Genomic DNA, 11,453 nt, shown 5'->3' on the forward strand with positions numbered 1-11,453 from the left:
GTATATGTCAAATAGATATCATATATTATTTATATGGTGAAGTATATTGTTTGACGTTGTGAAATATATATAATAATGCAGAAAAATTAACATGTCTTAATATTAATGTTTGCAGGTTGCACCATTAATCTTGAAAATGAATAAATAGTATAGATCATAGAAACTTAGTATATATGCACGTCTAGATGTTATTACAAACATTAAAAAAAACTGAATAGGAAGCATATAGAGATGTTTAGGAGTTCTCCGATTGGTAATTTTCTTGATCTAAAAATAACTAAATTCCAAAGCCAACTACTATTTCAGACACTCTGTAACTAACGTAATTATTAGTTTCGTTGAAAAAACCATCGAAATAAACTGTAATACTGGCAATCTTAAAACACAAAAATTATAAATATAGAACGTTATAAAGTATAAATGTAAACAATACATGTTATATATCATATAAAACATCAACTAAAAGTATTATATCTCACGGTTAATATATACAACTAATATAAATATAAATAAGATGTGATATATATATTATAAATGACATATACAACCTATTATATAATGCAATAATATTATAAAACTAGTATAATCATAAATAATATGTTGTATATATTCAAGGAGAATATTAAAAAACTGGTAAATTCAGAATAGAATAACGTTAAAATAAGGGGAATATTGTTAATATATAATATATATATGCATATGATATAGTAAGAATGAACTAATTTTAAATGGACAAAATAACAAATGACATACTTATGTTATTCCTCATATAAAACATCAATTAAAAGTATTATATCTAACGGTTAATATATAAAACTAATATAAATGTAAATAAGATGTGGTGTATATATAATAAATCACATATACAACCTATTATATCATGCGATAATATTCTAAAACTAGTATAACCATAAATAATATGGGTATATGTTTAAAGGGAATATTAAAAAACTGGTAAAATCAAAACAGAATAATATTAAAATAAGGGGAATATTGTTAATATATACTATATATACGCATATGATATACTCAAAATGAACTAATTTTAAATGGGTAAAATAGCAAATGACTTACTGTGAATTTTATCGTATCTTCAGGTGATGGAGAATTGTATATGACGACGATTTGTTAAGATTCTGCAGCTTACGGTTATGAAATACAAATTTATAAAACAATGTAGTAAGATGTAATAAGAAGTTCAAATGATGGAGAAGAATAGCAAAAAAAAGCTACCGGCGATGGAGAAGATAATGTAATGACTGTCGGAGATAGTGAACAATTAGATTAAGTTATACTTTTAAAAAGAATAATTAAATAATTTACAAAATAAAATAAAATTACAATTATTATAATATATTCTGATTTATAATTAATTTAAAAGATACTTGAAATTTATTAACATATTAATTCTCAAACAATTGATATTAAATACAAAACGTTTTAAATAAGGTAATTTTTTAAATAATCTTAAGAATATAATATATATATTTAATAATCGTATTATATAATTAATAATTAATGAAAAATTATAATTGTCCCTTTAAGAAAATAATTTTACAATTGTGAAATTTTTTAATAAATTAAGGCATTTTATCTAAAAGATTTTTACTACTAGAGTTACGGTATCATGATATTCAAAATTAAATTTAGGGAAATTTACAAAAGCACCCTTAAACCATTGGATTTGTTAAAATCACAACCATACATTTTCAATTTCATCAATTAATCTCTTTAAGACATCCAAATTTGGCTATTAAACACTCATGGTTGGCAAAATGTACAAACTACTTAGTTGTAAGTTTAGTTTCAATTAAAGAAAATAATTTGATTTTCGAATTTAATGAAACCAAACTGAAAGTAGATCTTTTATGTGGTTTGGTTCAATTTTCGGCTAGTTTTTCCTTTAATAATTTCTTTCAAAATTTCCAACCTCTTGCTTATGCTAAGTTTTCAAAAATAATTTAAGAGCAACCCGAAATGATGAATGTCTAATACTTCCTAGATTTCTTATTTGTAAATTTCTAGTGAATATAAACCTTTACCACAACATTTATTAGAACTTTGAATGGTTATTTCACACAAAAACCACTAAAAAGAAAAAAAAAAAAAAATCAAATAAAGAATGTGAGCTCGATAAAACCACTCTAATATACTCAAAAATCACGATTTTCTTTGCTCTTTGTTTGTTTGTTCTATTTTTTTTTTCTTTTTAACATGACTATTTGAAGCTGATATTGATTTGCTTCAACTTCATCAACCTTAAAACAATTAATACCATAACTCATCAAACAAACATCTAAATGTAAAAAAATAGTGATATGATACAATTTGTTAATTTATAAAGATGCTACGTAGTTCTCATGATCCCCACAAAGCTATAATTTAAGTTATAGGATAATACAACTTTATTTGATCAAAGTAGAATGATATATAGAAGATTAGCATGACTCGTGTGCAACGATGACACAATACAAATCGAGAAATGGTCCAAAATACAACTTTTCCAGATCCCTACTGTACAGTATAGTACAACAAGAGAAGAGAGAAAATTCGTGCAGAAATTAAACCCTAGAAAATGAGGAGTCATTGGGTTGTTGTTATAGAGAATCACGCTGATATTATATCTTCTTTAGAAAGTTGTATCTTTGAAACACTCCTTTGGGACTAGAAAAAGTTGTTTGCTTGGTAGGAAGTGACTTGTTTCCTAATTCATCTCCACATGTTGCAAGACCACAAGCTTGGCAAAATGATTCCACCTCTGATTCCTGAAACACACTCGAAAACGATTAGAACAAACAATAGCAGATATTTCATAAGCGACGTGAATAGATCGTTGAGAAAGATTATTTCATACCTCCATCATTAAAAGCATGGATAGATCCACCAAGGGGTAGGGATTAAGCTTGTAACCACCGTTGTTTATAAAAGACAAAGCTAAAGCTCGAACCTACATAAGTGAACAATAAATGCTTTAGAAAGAACACTTGAAAGCCCTTTTTTTTCCTAAGTTTCTAACCTATTGATGAAGTCATTGTGGAGAGCTAAAATCCCTGACATTCACAAAAATTATATTCTTTAGTGGTCAGTTTATTCTAAAGTCTGGTGTCCCTTCTCAAGCTATTTAACTTCAGTTAGTTGGTGCATCTCCTTGGGATTGATCTTTTCATCAGCTTCATTTTGTGATAAAAGTTAGAACTCAAAGGTCTAAGGAAGTTAGGAATTGTCAAAGAACTTTTGCGAGCTTTTAATTAAAAGTCTTGAGAAATTTTTTTAATCCAGGCTTCTAACTGTAGAGGTCTTTACCTCGAAAATTTTGTAGTCATTCCTCTCTTTTCTTAAAATGCTAACTTGAGACTGTCTTTATCTAATCTCCTCCTTTAACTAAAGCACCTTTAGAAGACTCCCTTCTTGTCTATAAGATGTTCGGGGCAATAACCATTAAGAAGGGCATTGCAAGTAACAACATCAGGCTTTATATGGTTGTCAGTCATATGCCAAAGAAGAAAAGTTTCCTCAAAGTTTCAAGTTCAAATTTTCTTTTCCTTCTATTTGTGAATGTTTGAGCAAAGCTTACATGCACCTCGTCTAATCTTACGAGACAATCCATCTGACCTTGCAACATTATGGTGTCAAGAAAAAATTAATTTTTAAGTAAGTAACCATAATAGATTGGATCCATGACCTCTCAGCCAATTTTTTAAACTTCGCCTCCTTTTTTGCCACTACGCCAACCCATGATTATTTAGTGTCAAGTTCTTTATGATATTAGGGCATGCCACAACCTTTCATGTATAAAAATTTCAGATCGGAATATCAACAGGGAAAGGGAGAGTTACCTCGTTAACGTAAGGTTCAAGTATGCAATATTGAAGGTTGGAAGCCTCAGCTCCTATGGTACAAAGGAAACCTTTATAATTACACATCCGAAAATATCTGTTCAAATGAACAACAAAGGGCAAATAGAAAAGAAGAGTGAAATTTGTGAGATGAAGAATGAAACTTCTCTTCAAACACCATTAGGCATTATTGGAACACAAAAAACAGACAAAACTTAATAACAAACTGATATACCTTAAAATTCTCCGAGCAAAACACATTTCCTTCGACTTGATCACAGGAGAACGTAAAGTACGAAACCACAGAGTCAGTGATTCCCCCTGACAAATTAGAAACAGTGCGTTACTCATAGGACACCATTAAGAGTAGATTGTACTGTATTGACTAAAAAATTATCAATGCTCCCAGTAAGCTCACAGACAGTTGTTTGGCTATTAGAACCCAGATGAAGCAGCACATAGAATGAATGGAACTCGGCTTCATTTTCAAATATAGCACCATTGCTTCTGTTAACTTCATAAAGATTCAGCAGTGTTATCAAAGTCTTTGAGAGCTGCTGCATATTGAGGTGGTGCATTGAGGAAGCATTTGAACTACTATCACCATTTAAAAGCTTCTGATGCGATATGGTATGGAATCTAACCTGCAAAAGAAGAAGATCCAAGATCATTAAGAACAGAGGCGCCTAGTATTGCACAATACGGTTTTTTTTTTTTTCTATTGCAACAAAATTAACTACAGAGTTTGCAAACTTTGTGGTTCAAAATGCAGTTCTACACAAATGAATCCTATCGGCACAATCCATATTTGTTAGCAAAAAATAAAAAATAAAATAATAATAATAAACTCTGCGTTCACTGTTACATCTTTGAATGGTTATTTCACTTGAACATCATAAAAACCTAAATAAAGGAAATGGGCTAATTAAAACCCATTTAGGGCTCTAATATTCCATGAATACTTGTTATTTGTCTCCTAATAATTGCCAAACTCATTAGACAATTCCGACTTAGATAGTCAGTTTCTTAAAAAACGTAAAACGAAGTAAATGTGAAATTAAGATATCTAATATCAAAAGAATAAAAAACAGTCTTGCATATCATAGGCCGTCAAGGGCACAAAGTTCCATGTACTGCATAAACTAATTCGTTTGGTATTTAAGTTATGAACATATAAGGAAATAAACAATTGAAGACAATTATTGCAAAGGACCGAGCACACACACTAAAATCAGATATGTAGTTTCCTTAACATTACGCAGAATCAAGTTTAAGGATGTTTTACTTCTAGGAAAGGGAGGAAGCAAGGAGCACGTTAACAAGAACAATTAGATAATACCAACCATTTCTTCATACATGTTGACGGCCTTCTCATTTACAATATTCTGTATGCTGAGGTCTTGCCTTATAGACCTTGTTCTATCAAATACAAAGTCATGAATCACTTCAAAAGGGTGCTCTTTAGAATCCAAAAAGCTTAGAACATATTTCAACGTATTCTCCAGTACAGGTAGAGGCCGCACATCTAATGCTTGGTCATTCTTGGCGGACATTGTTCTGCAGAACTAAACATGTGAAATGTTACCGCAGATGACACGTAGCAAGAAATGTGGTGAAATAAAAAACCAATATATCCACAATGATCGATGATGATGCAAATTATGAACCTTTATACTTAAGAAAAAGAGGCCAATGACAATAGAGGATTCAACTTTCAAGTAGTTGGGAGTTGCAAATGCCTAGCTAGTAGCTATAATATTGTTAAAGTAGTGACACATCCATCCAACCATGCCTGATCAATTAACTCAATATTGCAAATAAATCCAAAAATTTCACAATTGAAATATCAGCTTTCTCGATTTTCTTACCGTAGTTATCATCTTTCTTAAAGACATGTTGAATTTTTAGTCACAGTCCATTAGGGGGGGGGGGGGGGGGGGGGGGGAGGGGGAAGTTTAAAAACACACTTTTGAAACACATTGGAAAAAAGTGAAAAACAAAATAAAGAAACTTATAGGTTGAAGCAATGATTATAAGCCTAATTTTTTAAAACAAAAAGTCCTGATTGACAATTTTTATTTCCTTTTAAGAAACAAAAAATCCCTACGAATAGCTTCTTCATCTTTTATTTCTTCCCCTTTTTCTTTTTAGTAATTGGTAACAAGAATTGTACATTAATAAGAATATGATTTACAACGCACTCTCCCTCCAACCAAGGGAAAATAAAAGAAGGGCCGGAGCTGTTTAGCATTAGAAACCAAAAGAGAGGCATTAAGATGCAGCACAAAGCAACGATAAGTATACATTACCTTTTTGACGGCCAGACCTGGAGACGTTTTTCCAGGATTTCCATGTAACCTTTCAAATATAGCCAAATCTCGCAACCTTTCACGTTGTGCTCTTTCTGCCTCTGTTCACAAATACGAGAACTCGTGATATATATGATTTAGAAGAAGTGTAGCTAACATTCGTTTCACAGTGACACCCCATAACCAAATTACAATTCCAACAACTAACCGGTTTGGAGGACTAATCAAGCTCAAACCACGAGCAAACGATACTGTGCTTTGTCAATGTCATATAGCACAGACTAACACATTTCCCCTACCTTTTACAAGCTGTGACCAGATGCACTCGTTGGTTTAAATTCTCAATACGACCAGTTTCAATTAAATAGAATCCCAAAATACTCATAAAAAGACATCGCAATTGAAATGAATATCACTTTCAGAATTGGGTCCTACATACAAAAATTACAACAATTGAAATAGACAAGTGTTTACAGAAAACTTCCAATAGTCTCGCCACAATAAGGACAGCGAAAAACATATTCCCTCACAACTACAATGGAAAACAGAGTAGATAAACCAGAAACAAAAAAGAACAAAGATTAAGAAGCTGGAAGAAATGGAGGGTTTCAACTTACCAGGGCACATGAAGGGACAAGTGCCGACAATTACCGGCGGAAGATCGAAGTGAGAACTGTCAGAATCATCCTTGGTCTCAAGCTTCTGTATATACATTTTACCAGCGCTACTTCTTTTGCCACGCCAGTCAGAAGAGTCATGCTCAAAGTTGCGATTACTGTTGGTATTATTATACTTGGCATAATTGTAGTCGGAGTTTCTACTGCGATTGGAATAATTTCTGCGTGAAGTGGAGGTGGAAGATCCGGAAGATTCAGATGGTGCAAAGGAACGATTGGGAGGATGATTTGGACGTTGACGCTCCGTCCTCTCCATGGATGAACTTGGAGCTGTCTTCACTCAATTAAAGCGTAAAACCAGATTCTCTGATCTTGGAACTCCAGATTGAAAAATTCTCCTTTCGGGAAGAAAAGATGGGTCTGATTCGGGCAAATGGCAACGAGGTCTTGGACAGTCGACGCCAGTTTGGGCATTAGAGTGGACCGAAATTCGAATGATCGAGGTTAAGCTCTTTTTATCTCTCAGAGTACGTTCTTTTAGGGGCTCTCGATGGTAATTTATTATGAACAACACAAATCAAACGGTTCACAAAATTTATTTAGTCGTATTTTTAAATAGTTTTAATAGTTTGTTACTTTATTTTTAAAAAAATATATTTATTTATATTATATAAGAAAAAATGAATATTTAGACTTCGATTAAAATGAATGTTTGGTTTCGTTTTTTTTTTTAAATTAAAATCAAATTGAAGGTACTTATTATAACAATCGTCCTTTAGTTAAAAATAGACTTTTCATAAATTTTATATTTGAATAATTTGATTATCTCTTCCTTTCAAATTCTATGTAAGTTCCATCCTAGACAAAAGTAATCGATCAATAATCAATGAAAACATAAGGTGACATTGTTTGATTAGGTTTTGTGTTATTTTGCTTTTGCTGGTGACTTCTAGTTCTAATAAAACATAGGCTAAAACCTAATTGGTAAATTGAGAGAGTGTTTCAATTTGATTGCGATGGAGAGTTACGTCGTATTGTTACGATTAGCAATATTGTGTTGGGGTTGTGGTAATGGTATCAATAAATTTGACAAAATTTATAATCTTTATCTTTACTATATAAATAGTGGCTTAAGAGAAACGATTCTATGTCTTGTCAACCTCTAAAATTATCAATATTGTCCGCATTAATGTTTTTAATGGACACTTTTACCGTTTGTCAAATTTTAAATTTATAATATTATCACCTGCATTGTAATTTTACAAACTTTATTTGCCAAATTCTAAAACTACTCTCAATTTCTAAATTTGTGTATTTGTTCTATTATTTGATTATCAAGTTATTTATTATAAATATTTCATATTAACATATAAACAAATTTACCATGGGTAAATTACCATTAAATAGAATATTTTATAAGCTATTGAAATATCAACTTAATATTTCCTATAAATAGTCTTATGTATTGTTAATAGATTTATCAAAAAAAAAAAGAAAAAAAGGAGGAAAAAGTGTTTCTATTTTTTGTGTGTGAATGATTGATTTTAAGGTAAATCTCAATCTCTTAATTTTAAATTTTACATTTATTTTTCCTTTCCATTTTGTTTAAAAAAATTGTATTTTGAATGTTTTCAGATTACAAGTTAAGATTTATAATTATTTGTTTAAGTTTCAATTTAAACTATTCTTAGTCTTGTTAATACCTTAATACAAAATCTCAAACATATTAGACGATCATACATGTTTTGAAATTTTCTTAAATTAATTAAAGTTTTCCAAACATAAGAACTATAAGAACTCTTTGAAGTACAAACACATGCATCCAAGTCTCTAAAATTATCAAATCCTTTAAACAATAATAATTGTACATAAATTCATAATAAGTATGTATGATCTTGAAGTAAGAGACTAAATCTCCACATCTAAAAAAAAAGAATTTTCAAGTAAAATGAATGAAAAATTTAGAGTTGAAGATATTTAAAACATTTGTCTTTTTACAAAAATATACTCAGGTAAAACACTTTGTAATTTTTGATAATTTTGTTATGTTTAGATTAGAAGAATAAAACTATTTTGTTTTTTCTAAAAATCTAAAAGTCAAAGGTTTGATTCTCATCTTTAAAATTGTTATACTCAGAAACTTATAATAACATCATACCACGTGCAATGCAAGTACAAATAAAATACATTTATAGATACTATTTATTGTACCAATAATATAATCTTCATGCAACTTAATTTCATTTTCATGTATTAGAAATGTTATAAAATTCAAGCATGTATGTGCAATAACATCTAAATATTACTGCTTTTAACATAAAATTAAATACTTAACCTAACATAATATAAAATGGTCAACTTCTTAATCGTTTATATGGAAATTAAAAAAATAAGAAAAGAAATAACAGTATATCAAGAACACAAATACAGAATAATATTTATTACATGATATTACCACGAGTAACTAATACAGTTTTACTAAGAGCAAAAATTTTATGCACAAAACAATGTTCAAAATATTTGTAGTCTACAACCAAATAATGAAGACAAAAACAAAAAACAAAAAACAAAAAAACAAAACAAAACAAAAAAGTCTAGTTCCATGTTTAGAGAAATCACCACCTCTATTGTTCATCTTTCTGTCCCTGGTTGAATATTTGGGATCTTCTTCCTCCTAAGGACTTTGTTCTTTCATTCTATGTTGAATCCTTTACATATATTTGGCATGTGTGGTTCCTCAACGTCAGACTCTCCATAGCTCTCCCTCTTGGTTCCACAAGTTGCTAAGCGATTCGAAATGATAAATAGTATTATGTTGGAGGAGTGGTTGAGTGGTAACAAGTATTATGTTGGAATATGTTGTTGTAAGCTTCAAGCCTGACCAAAGTATCCTTCAGCCACAGGAGTTTATCACGTCCTGCAAATTCTTTGGATAACACATTGTTGTGTGGAGGCCACTCCACACATTATCGGTAAGAATAGCATTCACTGCATTCGTTGGATGAAATTGATCCCAGCAAATATGATTAGAAGCATTTTTACAAGTCACAATTGGTGAGATGCACATGATTCAACCATTGTAACGACCAAACCCACAACAAGCATTCGAAGTTACATTGAAACCTAGATGGAAAAGAAGGGGCTAACTCACAAATTTTGAGCTTTGGATCATTTCAAATATTGAAAATTAACCCAACTGTGTAAACCTTGCATACAAATTTCATTTATTCCCACCATGTTACTTTTATCAATTTGTCAAAAAACTTCTCAAGAGACTTTGTATCAGTGATCTAGAATTTTGTCTAACGTGAATGCTAGGAGAATTGTCGTAATAGGATTGGTACCTATTCATTGTGCACCACTCTACTTATGGCAGCACCGTAGTGAGAATGGAGCGTGTATTGAAGAGATAAACAATACGATTATCCAATTGGACACATTGACATGAGATACATCGTCGAAGAGCTCGACATGAAGATGTCCGATTCTAGTCCATTGAACCTTGAAGAACACAAATATGATCCTTCAAGATATCCATTGAAACTCGAAGCAAATCACATAAGATTATACTCGAATGGTGCAGCTCCGTGCCGAGCTCCTTGACCGTGTATCTCATGGAAAAGTTGAACTCTATAACCATATCATTTATATCCTCAGTACACGCAGCATTCTCATCACGGTACTGTCATAGGTAGAAAGGAGCACAACCAATAGGTGCCAATCCCATTACAACGGTTCTCCTAGCATTCATGTAATACAAATTCTGGACCATCAACACAAAGCCTTTTAGGAAGTACTTGAACAATTGGTAAATTAGTACAGTGGAAATAAACGAAACTTCTATGCAGGGCTTACAATATAATGCATGGTTAGTTTCCAATATCTAAAATAATCCAAAAGCTCAAACTTTGGAAAATGAAAATATGTGCAAAACAACAATATCCCGAAGGCAAAGAGATTGCATAATGGGTAATGTATGCATATACTTTTTTCCATTATGTAGCATAGCAAAAACTATAAACAATAAAATCACCTTGATTTCCTGTCTGATTGTGGCTGCAAGAAATTGGTTAAAATTCCATGGAGGGTAAAGATTTTGAACATTGGATATATTAAAAAGATAGTAATGAATGTAATCGTTAATTCCAATTGATATGTAAAGGACTGAATTGGATAATTCCAGCACTAGCCGATGCGTAATTCACTCCTTGAATCATATCTTCCACTGCTCCAACGTGCCCAAGATAACTCAGAACAAACGGAAGTCCAAGACGTAGGGCTGAGAAGAACACCCAGAAACAAAAACAAGGAATCAAACGTAAAGGAAGTTTAAAGAAATCATAAGATATCCAGAAAGAAGAACGGAAAGAATCAAGAAAGAAAGAATACCAAGAAAATCGACGGGAATTCTTCCATTACAGAACCTTCCAGTGGTAGTACGGGTGTCGAAATCTCAACCGTAGGGAAGATGATCGGCCCGGAGTCGTGGATGACGAAAAGGGCGGGAACAAGAGAGTTGGAGGCAAAGGATTGGGATGAGGTGCTGTTGATTGAAGAGAAACGGAGGAAATGATTGTGATTGAAGAAGGCGGGAAAATCGATCACGGCTTCAACTCCTTCCTCGAACTTTTTCCTTCTAATTTCTAATCTAATGTTAAATGTTTAAATGTCCCTATAAAACATTGTAATTT

The 11,453-nt window shown here is 31.5% G+C and overlaps 1 protein-coding gene, 1 long non-coding RNA gene and 1 other non-coding gene across 3 annotated transcripts; 1 reads left to right on the top strand and 2 right to left on the bottom strand.

Moving 5' to 3' along the window:
- Positions 1-2,303: 2,303 nt before the first annotated feature.
- Positions 2,304-7,298, bottom strand: LOC101210458 (SAC3 family protein C). The gene is made up of 8 exons (XM_011657213.2): positions 6,763-7,298; positions 6,146-6,246; positions 5,180-5,401; positions 4,259-4,480; positions 4,072-4,157; positions 3,837-3,933; positions 2,855-2,947; positions 2,304-2,765 (listed from the first exon to the last, which is right to left on the bottom strand). Exons 1-8 carry the CDS (start codon positions 7,076-7,078, stop codon positions 2,619-2,621), a joined length of 1,284 nt encoding a protein of 427 aa, XP_011655515.1. The 5' UTR covers positions 7,079-7,298; the 3' UTR covers positions 2,304-2,618.
- Positions 2,392-2,497, top strand: LOC116404193. The gene has a single exon (XR_004217130.1). It is a non-coding gene; the product is annotated as a U6 spliceosomal RNA (small nuclear RNA).
- A 1,876-nt stretch (positions 7,299-9,174) lies between the features above and the next one.
- LOC116404069 lies at positions 9,175-11,441 on the bottom strand. The gene is made up of 2 exons (XR_004217011.1): positions 11,152-11,441; positions 9,175-11,041 (listed from the first exon to the last, which is right to left on the bottom strand). It is a non-coding gene; the product is annotated as an uncharacterized LOC116404069 (long non-coding RNA).
- Between the last annotated feature and the right edge of the window lie 12 nt (positions 11,442-11,453).

Source organism: Cucumis sativus, chromosome 5 (assembly GCF_000004075.3).
Source record: "Cucumis sativus cultivar 9930 chromosome 5, Cucumber_9930_V3, whole genome shotgun sequence".
NCBI lineage: Eukaryota > Viridiplantae > Streptophyta > Magnoliopsida > Cucurbitales > Cucurbitaceae > Cucumis > Cucumis sativus.